The following is a 25,320-nucleotide window of genomic DNA, read 5'->3' on the forward strand; positions in this document are numbered from 1 at the left end:
TATAATTGTCTTTAACATATGATAATTTTCTTATATCATTGTCTTTAATGTATAATTGTCTTTAACATATGGTAATTTTCTTGTATCATTGTTATATTGACCATGAAATTTCTTTAAAAAAAAAAAACCCCAACACCCAAGACCTCAACGAAAGGTCCCGTCAGAACTTCACTTGAAAACCACGTCAGAAATGCACTTGAACGTCTGCAGTAAATTTACTCCGGCAAAATTTGTAAAAGTTTCCCTGAAGTCAACCCTCTAACAGGTGAGCCTTAAGCAGCTGCGACATAAATCAGACCTCTCCAGCTGACAGGCGGTCTTTGCAGGTCTGTTGCTGACCCCAGGGGAAGGTAAGCTGCGGTCCGAGAAGGCAGAGCTCGGGGCGGAGCCTAAGCCAGGAGCGCGCTCGGACACGCGCCCTTTCCCGTGGCCCGCGCGCTCTGGGAGTCTTTGTAGAGTCAGGGTTTCTGCTGGGCAGGGCCAGCTGCAAATCCTCCAGGCGGACACCGGGGCGGGGGACAGATGGGGCATATAGGTGGCGTCCGCTGGTGAGAAACACCTAGCTCAGGCAAAAGGGTGGCGACGAGAGGGAGTTTCCACCTGTTGCGCTCTTAAAGAAATGAAGACTTAAGAAAATACTAAGGAGGGGCAGATTGGTGTCTTTCGGACGCGCCTGGAGCCCCACCCTCCTCCAGAGGAAAAGCCCCTTGAGTGAGAGGCAGAAGCTTCAGAGAAATCGAGAAGAGCGACTCTCTCCGCGCTCCACCTGCTCCGCCTCGCACTTCTGCGGAGCAGCCAACCCAGCCAGCGCCGGGGCCGTGGCCCTTCGCCCCTCCGAGCCCTTCTACTCCGGCCTCCGGGTGCCTGGGCGGGCGACCTGTCGCGAGTCCTCCTATGGCGGCGGCCCCAGCCACACGTTGCTGGAGCGGAGCCCTCTGCTGGCAGCTCCTGCTGACCCTCACGGTGAGTGGCTCTCCCGGCCACTGGCTCTCGGGAGGGGGCTCCGATTGCTTGGGGGACAATAGGGGACACTTTGGGAGCAGGGGTGGGTGGGAGAGACGGGCCAAATGGGTGTTAATGGGCCTCGCGCTGGCTAGAGAACGGAGTCGTTCGGGTCGGGGAGAGAAGACAGAGGGTGGTGACCTGGGCGCCACGATCCCGAAGAATAGGGTGTCTCCGGTAGATATAATCAGCACAGGCAGGTAGAGGAGGCATGAGGCGCAAACGCCCATCCGAAAGCTTAGCCTCTGGGTACCAGCGGGAAGCGCAGTGCTGCTTGGAACCTCCTGCACTCCCCAGAAAGGTGCGGTCCGCTTCTACCTCGCTGCCTGTTCAGGCCACGGAAAAGCGGAGCTTCTCGGCGGACGCTGCTCGAAGCGCAGTCCTTGGGTGAAAGAGGACTACGCTCCTTCAAGGGGGATTGCTCTGTCGCGCCTCAGTGGTCTCGATCCTCTGCTCCTAAACATCGTAGATGGGCGGGCCGCAGGTGAACCTTTATATAATTCCCAATTTTCGTCGGCATTACCCTCTCTTTAATTTTGGAGAAAATGGTCATTGTCATCTCTTCCCCCTGGAGGCATTTGGATTCTTCTGGCCCTTGCCCTCCCGCTTCCTTCCCACTTGAAAAAACACGATAACCAATAGCAAAGACCCTACCCACCCAGAGCTGGGAGCGGAAGCGGGTGGCGTTATTTGGGGCGGGACAACCTTCCTTCCAGGCAGAAAAGATTGGGATCTCATTGGGTGACTGGAAGACACAGGATCCAGTGCAAGGGAGCAACCATTGGGAGAGTTTGCGATCAAAGTTTCCACAGACCGGGCTTCCTCGGTCCCCTAGAAGGAGTTAAATAGACCGGATGCGAGAGAGTGCTCGAGTCAGCGATGGCCTTTCACGTTGACCCTCAGGCGTTGTGGCTCCAGTTAAACCTGAAGGACTAGGGGATGAACGGCCAGACAGAGGGAAGACTTCTGGGAGTGGTGGAACTGGGGGACTGAAACATTCGGATAATTCCCCCTTCTTTACTGCTCTCATTTTACACCGAATTCCTTAAAATTCTACGTAACGAAATTGTAGTTGTTATTATTACAGTGTCTTTTCCAAGGAACTCCATGGACTTGAAAACCTTAACTAAATTCCCTGGACACATTAATACCCGAAAAGGCCAGGCGCACAGCAGTTAACATTTTCAGTTGAGGAAACCAAGAATGGAATAAATGAGTCACAAAATGTATAGTTGATGACGAATGAATTTCGGTTACATTCTTAATAAAGTTGCCACCTCTTTTTACTCCATTGGTTAATTGTTCTTTGAAGGAAAAGTGGTGGGAACAATAAATAGCATTGCTTTGTATATACTTAGACACAGACTTTCTTTTTAGAAGAAACCAGGTGTAAGTGAATAAATAAGTTGAATAATTCCCATTCTGTGTCCTTCATTGGCTTCAAAGCAGGATAGACCAGAAGTGGGGTGGAGACAAAAGAGCCCGGGCTCTGGTTGCACCTCTCCTTCTCCACTCAAGCTGGAAGGCTTGGTGTGAGACTCTCAAGTTGTTCTGATGCTGGTGTGGTGGGCGCATCTCTGCAGATCCCTGCCAGCCTCAGGCAATTGTGGTTGTGAGCCTCAAATGTGATAGATGTGAAGAGACTATTTGAGTGAAAGGTATTATTAAATAAGGATGACTTCTGGGCACACCCTTGACATTTCCTGCTTCCCATACAACCCCAAAACCCTTCACCATTTCCTAATATTGCCTCACTTCATACATATCTTCATCACTTTTAACTCTGGCTTCTGTCTAAACACCTAATGAAGCTTCCCTTTCTATGGTCATCAGGCATTTTAATTGCTAAATCCAAATCATTCCTTATACAATTCCACCTTGTAGATTGCACCATGATTCTTGAAATTCACTCCTTTTTTCTTTGAACATTCCCGACCACTCAATTGTATTCTCTATTCTAGGTCCTATCTCTAAAATATTATACAGGTGACTCCATAAACTAAATTTATTTTGCAGGTTCAGATATCTTCATTGAACAGTAAGCCTCTGTATCTCTACTTACCATGCGTGATGTGTGACATAGCATTTATTATCTTCTCAAACAATATTGCTTTTCTTCTAGTGTCCTATATTTCAATAAATGACACTACAATGCACATCATTTCTTAAGTAAAAACTCTAGAAGCTGTTTGTTTTTAATTCCTCACTGTTCTCCTTCCCTATTCCATCATCAAGTCCCATTAAATCTACATGCAAGAATATCTCAAATTTCTTCTATCCCTTACCTCTGCTATTACTTTTAGCTATTACAAATAATGTCACAATGTATAAACTTGCATATATGTTATTTCATATATGCATAGGTGTATCAATAGAATAGATTACCAGAAATGGGATTGCCAGATAAAAGTATATGTAGTAGATGTTACGAATTCCCTTTCCCCTCCATAAAGGTTGTATATGACTAGACAGAAAGCTATTTTATGATTGTTGGCATATCACATTGTTGAGGATATGTATATATACACACATATATTTACACACATTTATATCATTCTGTATTATATATATGTGTGCATGTATATATGTATATATATGCGCACGCACACCCACACACATATATAGTCTCATACTATATATCATATACATAAATAGCATTGCTTTGTATATACTTAGACACAGAACTTTCTTTTTAGAAGAAACCAGGTGTAAGTGAATAAATAAATTGAATAATTCCCATTATCATATACATATGGTATATAGTATGAGACTATAGTACTTGATCTAAGCAGCCATTTAGCAAAACATAAAGTTGAATCCATACTTCATGCAGAACGCCACAGGAAATTCCAAACAGATGAAAGATTTAAATATAACATATAGTACCATGCAGATAATAGAAGAAAACATGATAAATTTCTATTTAATTTCGAGTCAAAGAAGTCAATTTAGCGCTCAGATTTCAAAAGTCATTTGTTAAAATTGAGAAAATCAATTATATTAAAACACATACGCAACACTTGTCCTTTGCAAAAAACTAAACTAAACCAAGCAAAACATCATAAGCAAAGTTAAAGGTAACTGATAAAGTAGAAAAAAATATTTGCAGATCATGTTTAAAAGGCTCTTATGTAAGAGCTCTATGTAAAGAAGTCAAGAAGTCTAAATATAAATCAAGAAGTCTAACATGAACACGGATATGAAAATTTCCCATAAAATAACAAAAATGGCTGATAAAAATATCTCAACATCATTCATAATAAGAAAAATTAATTTAAAAATACATTGAAATGCCATTTCTTATTTGTTAAACATCCAAAAGTTTAACAACATGCTGTGTAGGCAAGAATGTAAAGCAATAGAAACTCTTATAAGTTGTTGGTGAGTGTAACAAAAAGTTACAACCTTTGTGGACAGCATACAGTTATATCAGATGCAAATAGAAACAGTTTTACTTCTTCCTTTCCAATTTGTATGAATCTAATATCTTTCAGTTTTTCATACGCCAATATTGCATTGTTTTAATTATTGAGACTTCACAGGATCTTTTAATATGTACTAGGGCTAATATGCTTTCATTGCTTTTCTTTTTCATAATTTTCTTGTCTACTCTTATTTATTTTTCCTTATGACCTTGTAAATCAGCTTGTTTAGTTCCAGAAAAAAACATTGGTGGGATTTATATCAGATCATAAAATGAGAATATATTTACGTTGTTGAATTTTCCTTCAAAATAATGGTGTATTTTTCTTTTTGTGCAAGTCTGCTTTTGTGTCCTTCAGAAATGTTTTCATGTTTTTCTTAAATAGATTTTATATGTTTCTTGTTAAGTTTACTCCTTGGAATTCTAACTATTTATTGCTTTTGAAAATGATTTTTTCCATTATGTTACTTAACTGGTTTTATTTATGTGTATGAAGACTAATGATTTCTGTATTTTAATAGTCATTGCTACTCCTTTACTGTAATTCTCATTGTTTTACAGTAATTTATTAGTTGATTTGCTTGGGTTTTCCAGGTAAATAGTCATATCAAATGCAAATAGAGATTTTTCTTTACCTCTTCCTTTTCAACTTATATGCTATCTAATGCTTTCCTCTTGCCTTATACACTTTAATGTAATGTTAACTACAAATAATGACCTTACAAAGCCTGTGAGTTTACCACTAGTGCTTTCCCACTGATGTTGTGATTATAATATAATATAAAAACCATATTGAAGAAGTGTCACTGGGCAGTTGACCAGGATCTCGTGAACGTCAGGAGAAAGAATTCACGGACAGTTAAGCAATAGCTCAAGTTTATTGAAAGCAAAAGTACACTCAGATGGGAGTGCCGGCAAGCTCGAGAGGGAGCTGAGCCATTTCTCTCGTGGGGTAGAGACTTTATCTACTGATTTAACTAGGGTGGAACATTTGCGATTTTGGGCGGTTTTTCTGGGGAAAGGGAATGACTTTTCTTGGAACTTGAGAGACACCCCTGTTCTTGCAGTTTCTGGCCCTTTCAGAGCTGTCATGACATCAGGTACATGATGAATACATCGTTAACCGCGATGTTAATTTCTTATAATGGCTGTATAATTAGGGTAGGGTTAGGTTAAGGACAAGAGGGGCTTGGTCGCACATGTGCTGTTTTGGGGAAGAGCAGATGTGTCTCTGGGTCAGGATTGGTTTTTGAGCTCTAAGGGCTTATCAGGGCTCATGGTGACGACATCTGTTCTCTTGTGAGTTTCTCTTTTTCCTGTTCATATCTGTCTATCTGCCTACTTTAACAGAAGTACTTATTGATTCCTATTTTTTTGGGGGGGGGGAGGGAGCTTTTTAAAAATCTAAGAATGATTATTGAATTCGGTCAAATGTCTTTCAGCATTCATGGTGACGATCACATACCAGACCTTCTTTAAGCTAATTAATGGCTTGAGGTTCCTAGACCAAACAACTTGTATGAATGTAGATCTCAAATCTATGTAAGGGCCAGTACTTCCAGCTCACTTTTACATTGAAGGTTTTGCATTTGGGTCCCGGGTTAATGTGGGCTCTTGTTTTAGATCTTAGGCCGGCCCATGGTTTGATTTCAACTCTCTTCTATGAGGTCCAAAAAACCAGAGTCAAATCTTTTCAGATCAGAAGTCGTTTCTGGTTACCACTCTGTGTCCAAACTTTATCCTCAGGTTTTGCCTTGCAATTCCTTGCTAGATGTTTTAGGGTGGTTAAAAGAAATGTATCTATTATTTTCAGTTTTGGTGTAGGGGTTTGTCTGAGTGACCTAGCTGCCATTATTGGAAATGAAAGTTGTTCCCAGATCCATTCTCCATACTGGTCAGAATTACCTTATTCAAATCAAAATCTGCTTATGTAATTTTTTTGCTTAAAACAAATCTTTGGTTTCTCGTTCTCTTTAGGAAATAAGATCCATATACTTTGCCAGTGCCATTCACAGTCTGTCCCACATCTACTTCTCTGAATCCATTTTGAACTTCTGTCCCTCATGTGCTATTAGCATCATCTATTCTACATTTCATGTTCAGGTCTATGTCATCTCTGACCCTTCACATGTGCCATTCCTGTGTTTGGAACATATCAGTTTTGCCTTGTCTCGACATGGCTAACTTGGAGTCACCTGGCTCTTACATGAAACTAATTCCTCCTGCTCTCCCATACTACCCTGTACTTCCCTGTCATAGCATTTATCTTACTTTACTGAAATTACAAATATGCTTTACCCTTGAATGGAGTGTTTTGTGAAGATCATGTTTACTGCTTTGTGTCTGATACATAGTAGAGATTCAGTAAACGCTTGTGGAATGCATGAATGAATGGATGTTAAGGACACTGTTATCCAAAGTAATGTCTTAATTCAGCCATTTCTTACCTTCTTCACCATTTTTACCTTAGTCCGAGTTATCATCTTCACTCTCTTAGATTCCTCCTATGGCTTCCAAATTCATCTCCTTGCTTCCACTTTGGCTCCTCTATAGTCCAAATAGCCACCAGAATGATTCTATGTCAATGTATGCTCCTGAACCCACTGTTGTTTCTCTTTGCATTCTGAATAAAATCTACACTCTTTACTATGGCCTTTTAGACCCTACATGATATGCCCCTGATTGTCTCCCTTCAATATCTCCTATCACTCATCCCTCAATGGGCACTACTACCGTGACCTTTTTATTCTTCCAAAACACCAGGTAAAGTACCCTTCCAGGGCTTTTGTTCTGGTTTAGCTCACTTGGAAGACTGTTGCCATTGAGGAACTGGCTTGCTTCCTCATTTTATTCAAGCTTCTAGTCTTCCTTTTGTCACTTTCTTCCATGCTTTATTTTTCTCAGAACATTTATCTCTTGGTATCAAGCGACCCTTTGTACATTTGTGTATTAGTTTTTTGTCTCATTATAATGTCATTGCCATGAGGTCAAGGACTTTGCTTTGTTCACTGCTGTAGCATTTGAACACTGCCTAACACCTAGTAAGCAATTCATAAATGTTGATCGAATAAGTGAATGTATGCTTTCAGTCACCTTGAACTGGAATCCTCAGTTGTATGACTCTACTCCTATCCTTTCTTGACTATGTAACCAGTGATAATTCTTCTCATCTTTTAATTTCTAGTTCAAACATACTCCCTTTATTGTGTCCATCTGCAATTTTCAAGTGAAATATAATCTCTGCTTTACCTTATCTTTCACATGTAATTTAAATTGGATAATTAAAAGTTCTTTAATATGTTTTGGAAGTAAAAATTTTTATCCAAATTTTGCTGATTCTAATTTATGTTTATAGATTTTATAAATAACAGTGTAAATGCTAGTTTTATTTATCTTGCATTTGGTCAAACTGTAGAAAAAATTGTGACTTTTTTCATAAACATCTATTGTAAAGTTTCAGAGAAAATAGAATTATGTTTCAGTGTGTTTAAATATATATTGTATTGGAATTGGTTCAACATAAATCACTAACTCTTTTAAAAATTTTTAAGTGAAATATTTTCTAAAATAACCATAACTCTCATTTAGAAGTTCATGTTTCAAAGTTATGTGCTTGTTACTGTGGAGTTATACATAAATACTCCCCAAAGCACTCCACGGCAATGAGTTAATACTACTCTTTAGAAGCATTGGGGTTTTATTTAGGATATTATTGATTTGGTACCATAGCTCATTTAGGAATTGACAATTAACTGAAACAGTGTTTGGCTCATTAAATTTGTTTTTGTTTCTCTTTTCTATTTACATACCTGTGTTGCTTTCCTAATAGTTTCAGCACTCTCTTACATAGGTTGTCATTAGTTCTTCAATATAGCCACCAAGTTAGTGAAATTACTATTAACTTTATTTTACAGAATAGAAAGCAAAGCCCAAGAAGGTAAGGAATTCTCTGGGTTTACATGCTTTGTGAAGGAGTGAGCCATGACTCTTAGTTTATTATTTTATTCTTCTCCTAGATACAATTTTTTTTCTGATTTCTTACTCCAGTGTATGTTTTTTGTTATTTAGTTAATCATATAAACTGATTTATAATTATACAAATTTATAATTTATATGAACTATATATATATATTAAAGGATTTTTTTTATGCATAATGTTGATTTGATTTTTTAGATTTTAACATTTGCCTGTGATGCCTGCAAAAAAGTGACATTGCGTATTCCCTCAAAACTAGATGCTAAGACATTTGTTGGTAGAGGTAAGAAAGTGATAAAATACGTTAAATCTTAATTTGGTAGGATTTTGTAAAACTAGTGTAACTTTTAGAAGGATAGCTGTATTGACTCTAAGAGTTTAAACTAATATAGTACATTATCATTTGTAAGCGTATGATATCATGCCAATGGAAAAAATTATTTTTTTGTTGGAAAACATGATTATATGAAGTAGATAAAAAGGTTTAGGATGAGTAATAAAAATTATTAATATTTAAGTTAGTTAAAGGATATGGTATATGTTATAACATGCTTCTATAAAATTGAGAAATAGTGTTGAAAGTATTTCTTGAATTTAATGGTATCGTTTTTGGATTTTTATCCTAAAACATTTTAGCATCTTATTGACATTGATTACCACGTATTGTTTTTTTCAGGGATTAATTTTTTACATGATTCAACTGTATAAGAAAAGATTAGACTAATGAGAACACAGAATTACTACTATTTAATAATAGTTGTAAGAATTCGGTAATATTTTAATTGAATAACTGCCAATTTTAATCTTCTAAATTCTGTTTAACATACTTCAAATGTATTTATGTGTTACTCGATAGCTAATTTCAGTTAAAAAAGAACAATTTTTTCTTGTTGGTTTAAATATTCAAACGGTGGGGTTTACATGCCTTTATTTCAAGACAAATGTGTTCTTTAAATGATTGTAAAGTAGGTATTAGAAGTGATATATATCTTTAGCAGAACTTAATTAACCATAGAATTTCATATATTCTTTTAAAAATGAAAAAATTGTGTCAATATAGTTAATTTAAAGTTTTGGGCTTCCCCTCAAATGCATAGATTACTGTTAAAACTATATATCGCATGTTTTACTTTACAAATAATTGCTGTGTATAATTTTTACAGTTAACCTGAAGGAGTGCTTTAAATCTGCAAATCTAATTCATTCAAGTGATCCCAATTTCCAAATTTTAGAAGATGGTTCAGTCTATACAACAAATGCTATTTTGTCCTCAGAGAAGAGAAATTTTACCATAACACTTTCCGACACTGAGAACCTGGAAGAGAAGAAAATACTTGTCCTTTTAGAGCATCAAATAAAGGTATACCAAATTATAAAATGAAATATAATGAAGTATTGTCTTCAGGTATCATTAACATTGCTAGGAAAGATGTGGAATCAGAAAGGATATAAGATAATTTAGTTTGAAAGAGAATGAAAACTATGGCACAATTTCACAGTATTCAGATGGAAAATGATTGCACAATATAGATTAATTAAGGATTGTAACTCCTTTTCATCTGGGACATAAAAGGAGAAATTGGGATATGCTACAGCATGAGAGCTTGAGATTAGACAGAGGAGCATCTCTTGATCTTTACTGTAGAACAAATTTTAAAAAACAAGTTTTGAAACTCTATCTCTGGAGGCCTCATGCTTAGACAGCATAACTTGTAGTCGTGGAAAGTAGATGACTGTTTTAGGTTGAGGTTTGGACCTCACACATGCTTATTATGTTGTGACACTCAAAATCAAAATGACTTCTATTCAATCATTGGCCGTTATTCTGCAGCAGATTGAGAGCGGTCAACATGTTTCTCTCCTCGTCTGACACAGATCTCTCTGTTGGTTCCCTGGCTCTTCCAAGTTAGTGGAGAGTGGAAGATGCTTATACTAAACTTAGAATGGCATATACTTTACTTATTTTCTTGGCATATCTCTCCTTCCATGTTTTTGCATGGCGATATGGCAAAAGTAAGTTTTTTTTTCAGTTTTGCTTCTAAGCTTCCAATTTCATCTCTCTTCCACTTTGCAGTGTTGACGTCTAGTATGGTTTTTAATCACTACCATGGTCTTACACCTGGCCAGCTAATTCTCATGAGAGGAGAAAGATGTATCATAGTCCTGATGTTTGAGAATAAAGTAGTTCTTGACTTTATTCTTTTTTTCTGTCTTCTAAATTGAGGTACCAAAGCAAAATCATTCTAAAGAAAAAGTTCTAAGACGTGCCAAGAGAAGATGGGCTCCGATTCCTTGTTCAATGATGGAGAATTCCTTGGGTCCTTTTCCACTTTTTCTTCAACAGGTACAATTTATTTCCTTCCGTGGTCAAAGTCTATAGTTCCCTTTAAAAAAAAAAAATTTAGACAATGAGTAGGCAGTTATTTAAAAAATAGTGGCGTATGAATATACGAATGAATGAAGATGTGCACATATGTTTCAATATATGGGTATAAATATATCTCTCTATATCTGCATATACTTATTTGCAGTTTTAATCATACAAAGGTCATTTATAAAACTGTGAAACCCATATAGCACTCTGAAACACATGGTTCCTTAATGAAGTTTTGTATCAACAAGGATATCACAGCCTGGGTGTAGTCTAAAAGCCCCCAAAACATCTTCCATAATATAGGATGAAATTGCTTATGAAAGGGAAACAAATGCCATGAAGGGGAAAGACATATACGCCTTTTTATTACTATCCCGAAGTCCACTGCTTAAATCATACTGGATCCACATTTTCTCTCTCTTTTTATTTTAATGGAAACTCTAGCAAATCTTGCCTTCTTCCATTATCAATGGTCACTTCCATTCAATTTATGAGTTGAGTTTCTTTTCCCTCAGTTCTTGAAATGGTGAGAGAGAATTCTCCTTTATATCTTGCCAAAAAATTTAATGCAACTGAGAGAATAGCACATTAAAGTTGAGAAAGATATTGTTGGTAAATAATTGTATTAATCATCCTGATACATAGTCAAGATCTTACTAAGAGGTTGAAAGCAACTTGGAAAATTTGCTTTTTGAATCAAGTACCAGAATATCATACTTGCGAGGATATTATGCCATTTCTATTCTCATTCATTTCCCCCACTTTACTCAGGTCCTATAATAAAGAAGATGCTGACAAATAACAAAAACTAATTAAGGAAAGCATTGTCCAAGTTTTTGCCCTGCAGACAGAATATTTTAAATGCAATATATCAAATATTATGTAAAATAAAAATTCAGGTTTTTTTTTTTTTAAAAAAAAAAAAGGATAATTTTTCATGCTTAGAATATTTTGTTTTCCAAGATAGGAAAAGTCTTAATTGTTTAGTCCATGTAGGTTCATTTAGCCTTTAAAATATCTTTTAGTTATTCTGGAAAACTAAGATGCTATTACATTATTTTCCTCATGCCAATTGTTCTTGAAATTTTTCAATTATTAGGCTTCCTTATTCTCATTTTTTATTCATATATAATAACTGGCAGGTAGTTATTTCAATGAAATGGCAATGTGATTACATAACCATATAGATGAAAGTTTTGCTGAAATAAAAATATGTCTCATGTGTACAATATCTACTTTCTAGGTTCAATCTGATACAGCACAAAATTATACTATATACTATTCTATAAGAGGGCCTGGAGTTGACCGAGAACCCATGAATTTATTTTATGTAGAGAGAGATACTGGAAACCTGTACTGTACTCGAGCTGTAGATCGTGAGCAGTATGACTCTTTTGAGGTAAAGTCTAAAGTTTACCTATTATATTAGTAATTATTAAGCTTGGCTATTTTGTTTCTCGTTCTCAGTTCATTTACCCTTTTCTGTTTTTTGAGTTTGTCATCTATGCTCTGTCTATATCTGATAGCTTAGACTTGGCTTAAAGCAAAAATAATTTTATAGAATAAATAGCTTTAGATTCTATTAGAAAGTTCTTGGTATTATAGTTTTAATTTTTTTAAAAAAGGAAAAAATAGTATCACTTTAAAAAAGAGTTATTTAATTGGCAGAAAAGATAAAAATCTGTGAACCTCTTTACATACAGATAGAGACACCATAGGAGCTAAGTGAAGGTTAGAAATTAGGCCTCAGTTGCTTTGCAGTGAGAGAAAGTTAACTTGTGGTGAGCAATTAAGGAGTATGGACAGCACTTAACTAAAATTATTCAGTCTTTTTGTCATCTGGGTAACATCCCATGGTGGAATGAGAGAACAATGTAAGAATTTAACCTAATCTTGTATTGATTTCTCAACAGAACCTAGCGATTTAGCTCAACTCAATTTTAATTTATTTACATCTATTTTGAATTAATTAATTATTCATCGGTAGACTGAATGAACCGAATAGATAGGCAAATATTGAATTAAATATTTAGGATTAAAATTGCTACAACATGGCCCTCTAAATATCTGTATTGTTCTTCTGTTTCAATGATAGTCATTATGAGAAAAACTAAAATTGAAATTCGTACTATAAAATCATAAATAAATTATATTCCCCACATTATTTACAGCCATTCATTTGTTCTATTTCTGATTCTCCTTTTTTAAGTTAAAAAATTTCTATAAAGACGGTTATCTAAATAGAACCATCGATATGCCTGAGATCTTAATTAGTAGAAAATAAGACAATATCTCAGTTAACTGCACATGAGAAATTTGGAATCCTAAAAATCCAAAGGGAAAAAAGGGCCAGAAAGCTGTATTTAAAATTCGTGCACCTGAAACTTGCAAACCAAAACAAAATAATCCTGAACGCTGTTTGGGGGAAATAATAGTAAAAACCATTACACTCATGTATAACAATACAGCAATAGTGAGGAAACCAAGATTATTTACGTCATTATATTAGACATATTTAAACATAAAATGCTATACTACACCATGAAATTAATCACTTCATGGCATTAATGTTATGTCCACATCCAAATACAAAAACGAATGGTGAAACTCATACTGCAACGCTGAACAGTCTACAAGTTAAAGCCAACGCTAGTTTGAACCATATTTTGATAGATTGTTTTGCCTTTTTAAAAAAATTTTACTCTCTTCATAGATAATTGCCTTTGCAACAACTCCAGATGGATATACTCCAGAACTACCACTGCCCCTATTAATCAAAATTGAGGATGAAAATGATAACTACCCAATTTTTACAGAAGAAACTTATATTTTTACAGTTGGCGAAAATTGCAGAGTTGGTGAGTACTCACTTTAACCATGTTGGTAACCTGACGTTTCAATTCAAAAACTGAGTTTCACTGTGCTTTTGGGAGGCAGCATATCCTGCTGGCAAGGAAGGATAAGGGGACTTATTGGCCTGCTCTGGGTGGAGTTTACTCCACCTTTCACTAGCTAGCTATGAACTGTGATCCTGGGCAATTTCCTTAACCTCAACAAACCTTAGTTTCCCTATCTGTAACACGGGATATTACTATTGAAGATCATTATGAAGATTAAATGAAGCATAATACACATGGAATGCCAAGCACAGTGCCTGAGAAATATTATTCAACAAATGTTACTTTGTCTTCCTGTGCGAGATAAAATAAGTACTTTTAAGAGGACGCACTCTAAAAAGAATAAGCTTTTGAGCAACTGAGGTCTTAACTTTGAAGAAATTTACTGATGTTCCATAATGATTAAATGATCGATAATAGTCTGGGCATGATCATAAAGGTTATTGAGACTAATACAAATGTTTTCTCAATCCTGTGAAAATGGACCAGTTTAGCTGGAAAGCAGAATGCAGTTTTTGAGTCTTCCTCTAGAAAGATCTAACTAAACCAAGAAATGTCAGAGGAAACTGACCCATTAAGTACAAGCTTACCAATAGAAAAAGGTTAAAGAATAATTAGAATTCTTTAGTATAGAAATAAAAAGGTCATGGAGAGATTTTATTAACATTTATAAAATTATACATTAAACACAGGGATATAGTCAGCAAATTCCAAAATGTTAGGCTGCTGGGATATTTAAAAGGAAATGATACTTTATATGAAATTCGCCAACTTATAAAACTTATTACTCTGATATATAATGAAGTGGTTCAGAACATTTTCAAATAGATGGAGAGGAATGAAATAAGGGGAAAATTGAAAATGTAAAAGTTTTGGAAATTAAAGATGATTTTTCAATATATAGGTTCTACCGTGGGACAGGTATGTGCAACTGACAAAGATGAACCTGACACGTTGCACACGCGCCTAAAGTACTCCATCCTTGAGCAGTTGCCAGCATCGCCCACCCTGTTTTCTATGCATCCAACTACAGGCGTGATCACCACAACATCATCTCAGCTAGACAGAGAGGTAATATAAATATTAGCAAATAAAACTTGGTTGTCACGTGGTTATTTAATAGTAACTGTATATCTCTTTACATCACCTATAAATGTGTTTTTGAAAAGCATGTTGTGAATCTAATTTTAGAAAAATTATCATGTTAAGTATGTTAAGGGAGGTCATTAACCACGCTGTGTGCTAATTTCGAAACTAATGTGTTCTCTGCTGAATTGTGTTTTATAGACTCAGTTTTCCTAATATAAACATATGTATAGTATTAAAAACAAATATCAAATATGAAAAGTAGAAAGTGAAACTTTTGGACTGTGCAGAAATTTGTTATCTACAGATAACAATACTTTTTCTGTCTGTGTCATCTCTTCCTTGACAAGTTCATCTACATTCTTCCCCTTGTATAAATGAAAAGAAAGTCTATATCTCTCTATCTCTGGCTTACCATTTTCAATTGACTGCGAGAAATCTTTATTTGGATGTTTTTCAGGTACCTAAAATGAAGTACATCTGAAGTACCTAAAATGCAGTACATCTGAAGTCAAACTCTTCTTCTTTCCTTCTAAACATGCTGTATTTCTCATATTTTCTAGTAAAAAAGGCATTAAATGCCCTTTTCCTATTAATAATTTTTCTATTTCCTTTAATTCATGTTCTCCAAATTGTATTTGATGTCTCCTTTTGTCCCTTAGATCAAATCACTTTACAAAGCATGTCAATGTTACCTTCAAAATTATTTTGCTTTTCTATTACGTCCACTTCTACTGATACCATCCTAGTTTAATAATTTATTTGCTTGGTTATTCAACTCTTACATCTTCACCAAGCATTTGTTCATCTGAATTCTTATAAAAGTTTATCTGACGTACTTACTACATTTATAATGCTTAGTCTTAAAATATAGTAATATATGTTTATTGGGTATTTCTTTAATTCCTAAAATTTCATATCAGATTCATTTCCTCTTCCTCTCTCCCTCAAAGAATAGAGCAGTGGTCTTTAAATGTTCTGATCTTAATATCCCTTTACAGTCTTAAATATTATTGAGGATTTAAGATGGATTTTCATGTCTCCTTCTGCATTCAGTCTAATATGTAGTTTTAGCTAACATATGTTAAGAAAATCTAACATGATATGAAGTTAGAAAAGAAAGGAGTATTTTAATAGTAATTTCAGGTCGTTGTAGATATTAATCTTTGATACTGCACCAAAAATTGACAAGTGGTAGTTTCTTAACTGTTTTTTGCAATGTACACTCTGAAGCTTTATCAGCGAATTTTTGTACTTTATTACATTAAAACCTATTGGTTTATCTTGTACTATGTGAAAATAGTTTACTCATGTATGATTTGTAACAGATTGGTCATTTGGAAAATATTAATTAATTCACTAAGTCATGCAGATCTACCAAATATTAACACATGTCAATAAACAATATTGAAAAAAAATCACCTATTTACCTCCATTAATGGATGAAAAAGTTTTCCAGAATTCTCTTTTTTGCTTAAACATTCCAATTTATTATTGATGACAAATATTTTATTATTTTTTTTATTTTGTGAAGTGACATATTCACTTTGCTTGACAAAATGTCTTCCAAATATACCAATTTGAATAAACATAAATGTCTTTTATGTAAAAATTATATTCTGTAAAAAAACAACAAGTAACAATCACACAAGTACTTTTCTGTGAGAGGAACACCATGCCATGTTACACTGCAGAAATGCTGTATGCATACCTCCATTTTTTCACATGGACTGTGGGTTGAAATTTAATAAAATTAATCATTTTTTGCTGCATCTACAAGGAAATTTCTAAGTGAAACTGGCACTTATTTATTTTATTATTTATAAATTCATTTATTTTTATTGTATATGCCAGTAAAGAATACAACATCATTTGCTGGATAGATGAATGAACGAATGAATGAATGAATGTTACAGCACTACATATTATACAGATTTTTAATGGAATTTATGTGCTCAAGAAAAAGCAGATTATAAACCAATCTATTTTTTTATCATCAAGTCTTGAATAGGCCCTTCTGATAGGATCAGCTGAAAACTAATGAAGGAGTCTTGGAGTGCTTTTACCCAAGCATGCTCTGGAATCACTTTTTGACCTCAGGATTCCAGTGTTCATCTGTTACTTTAAGACCTTTAAACATCAGAATTTTTATTCTATCTGAAGATATCACAAGTTAATAATTAGGCCCATAAAACTTTTCTTTGTTTTATCAACCAATTGATTGTTTCCAGTAAAATACGTACAAACAAAATATGTATTCTCTCCTGAAAGTATACAAGCATGAAGTTTTAGAACTTTTAAATGCAATAAAGCCATTATTTTTCTAGTCGACATATGTGATTAGTTATGAGATAAGAGTAGATCAGGAAAATTTTGTGTATGAAAAGCATAGCGATCAAGAGAAATTTTAGTTTATTTTAGGTAATTCATAAGGAGGAGAAAACTTGAGAGGTGACAGAATTAAGGAAAGAAGGTAGCTATGTAAGAGAAGGGTGAATATTTTAGGTGGAAAGTTAAGATAGTTTTGCACATTATTTTGTCTTATGATAAGAATGGAATTATGTTGGAAAGGTGTTATTATTATCGTTTTTTAGAAGAGGAAACCTTGGTAAAGAGAATTTTTCAACTCCCTCAGATTACATTTGTTACTTTGGGAGTTGTGAATAGAACCCAAATTTTCTAATGTTCAGTCTATGGGTGTTATTATTAGTTTTATTTATAATCCTTCCGTATCTCAATTACTTATGATAAATAAAGCCATTATGAGGAGAAACACATTTTTTAACTAGCGATAAGCCTCCTACGATCTCTGATGAATGGAAAGTCCTGAGAGCCAAATTTTATTTTCCATGGAGAGAAAAAATTACAAATCCCAGACCCTTGTTTTCATGCTCATTTAAAGATCTTTTTATTAATGTAAATATTTAAAATCTGTCTCTTTTAAGGAGGATATTTAACTTTATTGTTTTCTTACAAGACTGTTATAAGAGTCATTGCTATGTAATTTTGAACATAAGATTTTGATTCATTATTAGGCAATTCCAAATGTACTATTTGAGAAATAACTACTACTCTATTTTCATAAATTAATTAAAAATTGCTAGTGTGATGAAATATTCTTTTACCAGTACATGAAAGCTATGAAATTTATACCTCTTAAATTTTTAATGCAAGGAAACTATAGAGTATAAATTCAAATTTCATTTACAATGTTGTTTTCACTCAATAATTAAATTCTTAATTTCTTTTCAGTTAATTGACAAATACAGGTTGAAAATAAAAGTACAAGACATGAATGGTCAATATTTTGGTTTGCAGACGACTGCATCTTGTATCATTCATATTGAAGATGTGAATGACCACTTGCCAACATTTACCCGTACTTCTGTAAGTACATGATACCAGTAAAAGAAAAATATACAGCCCAGTATTATTGCTAAATGTGCACATCTCCATTGTGCCACATGATTTCAAACGAAATATCCTTTGACAGCAATTTGGACTTATGGTTTAAAATTATGTAAAAGTAGTACTTTGAAAGTTAGAAGAAGAGGGCGCCCTTCGTATGGTGTTTTATTTTTGTGAAAATTACTAATTGAACTTTTATTTATTTATTTTTTTTAGTATGTGACATCAGTGGAAGAAAATAAAGTTGATGTGGAAATTTTACGTGTTAGTGTTGAGGATAAGGATTTAATTAATACTGCTAATTGGAGAGCTAATTATACCATTTTAAAGGGCAATGAAAATGGAAATTTTAAAATTGTAACAGATCCCAGAACAAATGAAGGAGTTCTGTGTGTCATTAAGGTAAGAATAAATTAGTAAATTTGTTATTTGTAGTTTATCATATTGCAGATTAATATACTAGAGTTAATGAAAAGAAAGGCATTCTGGTAAATGTAGGAATAAAATAGATATATAGATAAATGTAAATGCTATGTTCTTAATATATAATGGGATGGATATATTTATTTTGAGAACCTTTTCTTTAAATCGAGGCATAATTGACATAACACTATATTAGTTTCAGGTGAATGACGTAATTTGATCCTTGTGTATGTTGCAAAATGATCACAATTAAGTCCAGTTAATATCCATCACCATACATAGTTACAAATTTTTTTTCTTGTAAAGAGAACTTTTAAGATCCACTCTTCTAGCTACTTACAAATATGTAATATAGTATTATTAGCTATAATCATGATGCTGTACATCACATTCCTGTGACTTATTTATTTTATAACTAGAAATTTGTACCTCTTGACCAATTGATTCAACAGTCTACAAGTAACATTTTAAATTTCAGAAACTATAGTATCTTCAAAAATTGAAAATTACTAGTGTGAGGAACCTTATATAAAGTCATTATTTAAAAATTATATATATGTGTGTTCAAATGACATATAGTATTTACTTAGTAACCAATATCTCTTAATTCAAACACTAGTACAGCTGTGATTCCAGTGGGACAGTGGCAAACTTTCCTAGCTCATTCTTTCTACAGCTGGGTCAGGGAGCCTCCACTTATTTACTGAATTTCTCGAATGATGGGTTACTCCTGGTCAGACCTATAGGAAAGCTGTTTGTAGTTCTGTTCATCTGTATCCAGTGTCCATTACATCCTTAGTTTCCTGGTTCAGAATGGGAATTCTCAGACATTCAAGGACATAAATACTTCTAAAACCTCTTTTTAATACTATTCTACAGCATCTCAGAAGAACTTGCTGCTAATTCAGGAGCCAGAGTGAGCCCACCAAGTGGTCTGAGCTCCTTTTGGCTGTGGCTTATATCTACTGCATCTTTTACTAGAATATGATCCAATCCTGGGTCTATGCAGTGTCCTTTTTGTACATATTCATAAGGTGCATGGATCAAAAACGATTAATCTATTTTTGCTACAATCATAAAATTTAGCTGCAGTCTATGGGTTAATTTCTCTGTTGCAAAACAGCAAAGAACGGTCCATTAAATTTTGGCTCTTTCTTCACCCAAACTCTGCCCTAATCCTTGATATTCTAAGAAGGAAATTCATTTCTGTGAAGTGCAAGACCTAACACAGTTTCTGTCTTATAAGGAAATGGCTTCGCCCATTCTCATTACAACTACATATCAGATAAAATTAAAACCTTCTATTAAACTTGGTACTACCAGATTTTTTTTGGAAAGTAACTACAATAGAAGAGATTAAAAAATATATATATAATGTTTGTAAGCTTCTTATTTTCTTTTTTCTTAAAGATTTGACCATATTTTCTACCCTAAGCCAGATAGAAAAAATTTATTCATTTCAGGAGGGTAGGATAAGCTGTCCCAAATTTAACAGAGCAGTAAATAAGTGTTGGTTAAGGTATGGACCCCCTAAAGGGTTAACCATGAAATACTCATTAAATACTTTCTGAAATCGTTATCAGGACCTATGATATTACTTGTGTTAACTTTGCAGCTGAGGAACAGTTTTTTGTTTGTAGTGAGTTTTGTTGTTGTTGTTGTTGTTGTTTTTTAAATTAATTAATTTATTTTTTGCGGGCTTCACCAAATACTGTATCAGTTGAAGGATTGCCCTTCTCCCACCACCACCTCATTTCTTAGGTGTATGTTTAATATTCTCATGACTATTCCCAACATAGCACTTACATATTTCCAAATTTAACAAATTATACACAGTACTAGTTAGCATTGCCAAATATTAAATGTCTTGAACTGATTTTCCACACACTTGCTTTTGTAGCCACTGAATTATGAAGAAAGACAACAGGTGACCCTGCAAATTGGTGTAGTTAATGAAGCTCCATATTCTAAAGAGGCTGGTTCGAGATCAACTATGAGCATGGCAACAGTTACTGTTAATGTAAAAGATCAGGACGAGGGCCCAGAGTGTAACCCTCCAGTACAAACTGTTCAAATTAAAGAAAATGTGCCAGCGAATACAAGGAGCAATGGATATAAAGCATATGACCCAGAAACAAGAAGTAGCAGTGGCATAAGGTGTTTATAATTCAATTTAATTAACTCCAAATTTACCATGTTTTTAAAATTTATAATTTATTTTGATACCAGTATTGTAATTTTGCTTAAGATACATTTTGTTATTTTTATTCATCATTAATAATAGGTATAAGAAAGTAAATGATCCAAAAGGTTGGATCACTGTTGATGAAAACACAGGATCTATCACAACTTTCAGAAGCTTAGATAGAGAAGCAGAGACCATCACAAATGGTACATATGATGTTATAATCCTTGCATCAGACAAAGGTAAGAACTTTAAGTCAGCTCTGTACAGTCTCAAAATGTATTTTTCCCCAGATGATATATAGAGTAATTGAGAGGTTTGCTAGAATTTATTAACTCATATCTGCTTTCTAATAATACCCTCAGTTTTAGATGTAGTTATAAAATAACTTATTCAGGGAAATACTTAAAATGTTAATAATCTATGAAATTTAAATAATTGTTAAAAATTGAGAAAATCACTTCGGTTGTATTAGCTTCAATTTACCTAGTCATATCTCTTAAAATATTTACTTTGGCAGAAAAATTTGTTACAGAGAGAGCATACTTATTGCCTTATGGTGCACTTAGAAAATAGTTCTATCTTCTTACAGTAAACTAACAATATACTTATATAAAAAGAAATTATATAAAAAGAAATCATAGTCATGATTAATAGTATATTATAAAATTAGAAAGACAAACAATATAAATCCATATAAGCATATAAAATTTAAAATCATGTTCTATGAGTTCTACAAAACTGAAAGAAGTGTGAACACAATGGTAATGGATGAGATCCATTTAGTGCATAAAGTATAGTTTTACTATAACATACATTTGAATTTTGTGCTTCTTTAAAATAAATATGTTGACTAAAATAAACATAAATTATTATACTGTAGCCTGCAAAATTAGAATTTAGGAGATGTTTTAAATATTCCAGTTCTCTCTAAATTAATGAATGTATTTTTGTTTATTTAGCACATAGAATATATTTTAAAACTGAAGATCCCGGTTTTTCTTTAATTTTCTTTAATTTTCTCAGCAATTATCTCTTTAAATATTTCTCCCCTACCATTCTACTCATTCTCTTCCTCTATATGTTCGAAGATGCTAAATATACATGTTTCAAAAATGTCTCGCATGAAGTAAATTAATCTTCTATTGGTGATTTCGTTGACTTTCCTTCTTAGTATTAATCTTGTTCCTTTTGGAATTTTAATTTTCAGGTGTACATTATTTTTGTTGGGTTGTTTTTGTTTTTGTTTTTGTTTTGTTTTTAGGCAAGGCAACCCTTGGTTGACCTCATAGATTGCAAGGACCTTGTCAACTTACTATCCCTTATTTTTTATTTTTTACACCTACAGCATCTGGTCTTCCTAGTGGTCTCCCATCCAAGTACTAACCAGGCCCGACCCTGCTTAGCCTCTGAGATCAGACGGGATCGGGCTTGTTCAGGCTGGCATGGCCGTAGACTGTATCAGGTGTACATTAAATGGCAGATGTTTGGTTTGCTTTCAGTTTTTGGTTTTTCCTTTCTCCCACTTTACCCCATCATAACTAGCAGTCTTGTGTTTGCCTTCACCTCGTCCTTTTCTGTGGCCCACCTTTCAGAACCAGTTCTTAACTTGGTGGGCTATGGCTCCTGATCTGTGATGATGCTGGAACTATCAGAGTTTCTGTCAACTGGATTAAAATTATGACTACAGGGCTGTGCCTGGTCTTCCAGTTTCCCTAGACCAACCAGCAGCTTTATATAAGACATAGCCCCAAGCAGTGAGTGGCACAGGTTTTTTTTCATCCTTTAACCCCACTCCTGATATCTAAGGCCCCTTTATTAAGCAGAAAGAATGAATGATTTAGAGATAGAATCCTGTGTTTGTGTTCAGCTTTGGACATCATAACTATTACTAATTTGTGGCCTGGAACCAAGACCACTTCATCTTTGAATCCCTCAGATTTTACAGTGCCCTGTACAAATAGTTATTTAGGAAGTTTTCATTGAAGACACAGAAAAAAAAATTCTTTAGGCTATACCCAAGAATGATTACTTTGGTTTGCAAATGATATTCCGCTTCTGGAGTCTTTCACCCTTTAAACATATACATGTACTATTTTTGTTCTAATCTTCCAAATACATACCTTCTACATTTAAATTTCCCTGCTCCCAAACCGTCAGTGTTTTCTATATGGATATGAAACTCCAAGCTCCCTAGTTTGGTTTCCAAGGTCCCTTGGCTCTTCTCTCTGGTGTCAACTCCCACCAATCTGCCTTCCTGTTTATTATGTCTAGAACATAGATGTGCATACTGTGCTTTTCTACCTCAAATTTCCTTGTGCTTTTAAATGTACCAGAAATATCTGTTCATACTCTCTTCCTTTCTCCTTTTAAAAATCAGTCAGAACTCACCTCCATAAAATTTTCCATGTCTACTGCAACTATTTAGCGATTGAATGACAAATCTAAATAGCAATTACTGTATGGACAACTCATTTGAAAGTGATAATATTTTACTTTTAATGTTCCCTAAGGACATAGCTTGTGACTGTGCTTGTCACTGTCATTTATATGTTCCAAGTGCCTAATATTAAAAAATTATTTCAATGTATAATTTCCTAGGAGAAACTCAAAACATTAAAAGATTGTATTTTTATATCTGATTTTCTAGATGGAAGATCATGTACTGGAACGCTGAGAATTAAACTTGAAGACGTGAATGATAATGGCCCATTAATACCTAAACGGACAGTGATAATCTGCAAAACTGTAATGTCCTCTGCAGAGATTGTTGCTTTCGATCCTGATGACAGTGTAAATGGCCCACCCTTTGACTTCAGTTTGGAGAGTGATTCTAATTCAGACATACGGAGAATGTGGACACTGAGAAAAATTAACAGTATGTACTTCTAAACATTACTTTGTTCTTTTCAACATAAGGACATCTAAAATACTTTTCTTTTTTAAAAAAATTAAATGTATTGGTGTAACATCGGTCAATAATATATGTTTCAGATGTACAATTCTATAATACATCATCTGTATAATGCATTATGTGCTCACCACCCGATCTAATCTCTTTGGTCTCCATATTTTTAACCTCCTTCACCTTCTTCATCTTCTCCCCATCCTAAAATACTTTTTTTTTTTCTTGATGAAATAGAATCATTCACTGTGTGGGAACCACCATTGAAAAAAAGCAAGTTTCTCAGTTTTAGTGTGGTAGGAAGTGAGTCTCTCTAGTGCCTATGTCTAATCAATCCTGTGCCGGCATTTCCTTAGAAGTTGTGTGAATTCTCATTCTCACTTCACGCATGCATACCCACCCTTAGAATGGGTCTTATATAATCACTTCCTGACTTGTGTATTCTTTCTACATAGATTCTTTCCACAATGGAATCTGCATGTACCATAGGTCTGTTCTTCAGGGAGCAGACGCTGAGACAGAGTTTCTCAGGCAGATTTTTATTAAGGAGTTTGCTTGGAATCGATAGCTGTGACAGGAAGGGAAGCAGGATTGGGCAAGAAGAGAAGGCAAATTGCAACTCAGGCCAGATAACAGTCTCAGCTAACCCCATGGGGAGTCTTTGCTAATCACCCCTTCAAAGTGGCCCAAAGTTGAGCCTCTCTACACCCTCCTTGCTCAGTCAGTGGATTGGGCTACCCTGAGAGCTGTGAACTTTGACAGGAAGGCACAATCTCTGAAGATGCTGGTAGTCTCCCAAACAAGTAGGACAATAAGTCCTTGATTGCAGAGGGATCTGGGTGTGTATCAGTGTCCACCATACTCTCTCTCCTCTTTCTGCTACTTTGACTTCTGACTATTTCTAATTGATTGTTTTCTACTTGGAATTCTCCCCTAATTTGGCTCTTACTCTGTACTTCTGACTTTACCCGGGACAGGATCTATGGTGTCAAGAATGGAAACAGTAAAGGCAATTCTCCATATTGCCATTGCATCACTCTCTACATCAGCTCTTAACTTTTCAGCACGTGCTCTGTCTCCTGACTGTACTATCTGTGGACCAGGATGTCCTGGTTTTCTTGCCCTTCAGCTTTCATGATTCAAGATCCACTGTAAACTGAATTAGGTTTGCCTTTAAAATGACTTGGAACAGTTTCAACTCCATGTTTTCAGTGAATATTTCTTAATTTCCCAATATAGCAAATTAGAAAAGAAAGGTTGTAAAAGAAAGGAAAGGGAGAATAGAATGGGTGAAGAAAAAGAGGACATGAAGAAGCCTTGGTGGCAAGTTAAAGCATTGTGTCTGGAATTTCAAACTATTACTGTGTGATGAATTATGTATAGAAGAAAATATACACAGAATGATTATATTAAAAATTTTAAAGCTGTGATAAAAAAAAAAAATGATCTCTTAACAAGTCTATCCTAATCTCTTAGGCTAGAAAGAATTGATTTATAGATAGATAAATATATTATCACAAAAACCAAAAGATTTTTTCTCGAGGCAGCGTACACAAGTTTTATAGGCAATGTGTTTGCAGTGGCTGGAAATTAGAACTCCTCAGTGCATGCACATTTACAATTTCATAGCATTTTTGTTA

At 34.7% G+C, this 25,320-nt stretch overlaps 1 protein-coding gene and 1 pseudogene across 2 annotated transcripts in view; one reads left to right on the forward strand and one right to left on the reverse strand.

The window, feature by feature from the left end:
- The first annotated feature begins 429 nt into the window (after positions 1–429).
- Positions 430–25,320, forward strand: part of DSC2 (desmocollin 2) — a 30,039-nt gene continuing 5,148 nt past the window's right edge. For both annotated transcript variants that reach the window (XM_006920008.3, XM_015595786.2), the window contains exons 1-12: positions 430–963; positions 8,601–8,685; positions 9,566–9,762; positions 10,627–10,746; positions 12,020–12,175; positions 13,490–13,634; positions 14,578–14,744; positions 18,012–18,146; positions 18,384–18,569; positions 20,491–20,747; positions 20,875–21,017; positions 23,426–23,653. In XM_006920008.3, the coding sequence (XP_006920070.1) occupies positions 895–963; positions 8,601–8,685; positions 9,566–9,762; positions 10,627–10,746; positions 12,020–12,175; positions 13,490–13,634; positions 14,578–14,744; positions 18,012–18,146; positions 18,384–18,569; positions 20,491–20,747; positions 20,875–21,017; positions 23,426–23,653 (1,888 nt within the window). In that variant the 5' untranslated portion in view covers positions 430–894. The remainder of the gene's footprint in view (positions 964–8,600; positions 8,686–9,565; positions 9,763–10,626; positions 10,747–12,019; positions 12,176–13,489; positions 13,635–14,577; positions 14,745–18,011; positions 18,147–18,383; positions 18,570–20,490; positions 20,748–20,874; positions 21,018–23,425; positions 23,654–25,320) is intronic.
- On the reverse strand, positions 22,115–22,232 carry LOC112469396 (annotated as a pseudogene).

This window comes from Pteropus alecto, unplaced genomic scaffold (assembly GCF_000325575.1).
Source record: "Pteropus alecto unplaced genomic scaffold, ASM32557v1 scaffold146, whole genome shotgun sequence".
Taxonomy (NCBI): domain Eukaryota; kingdom Metazoa; phylum Chordata; class Mammalia; order Chiroptera; family Pteropodidae; genus Pteropus; species Pteropus alecto.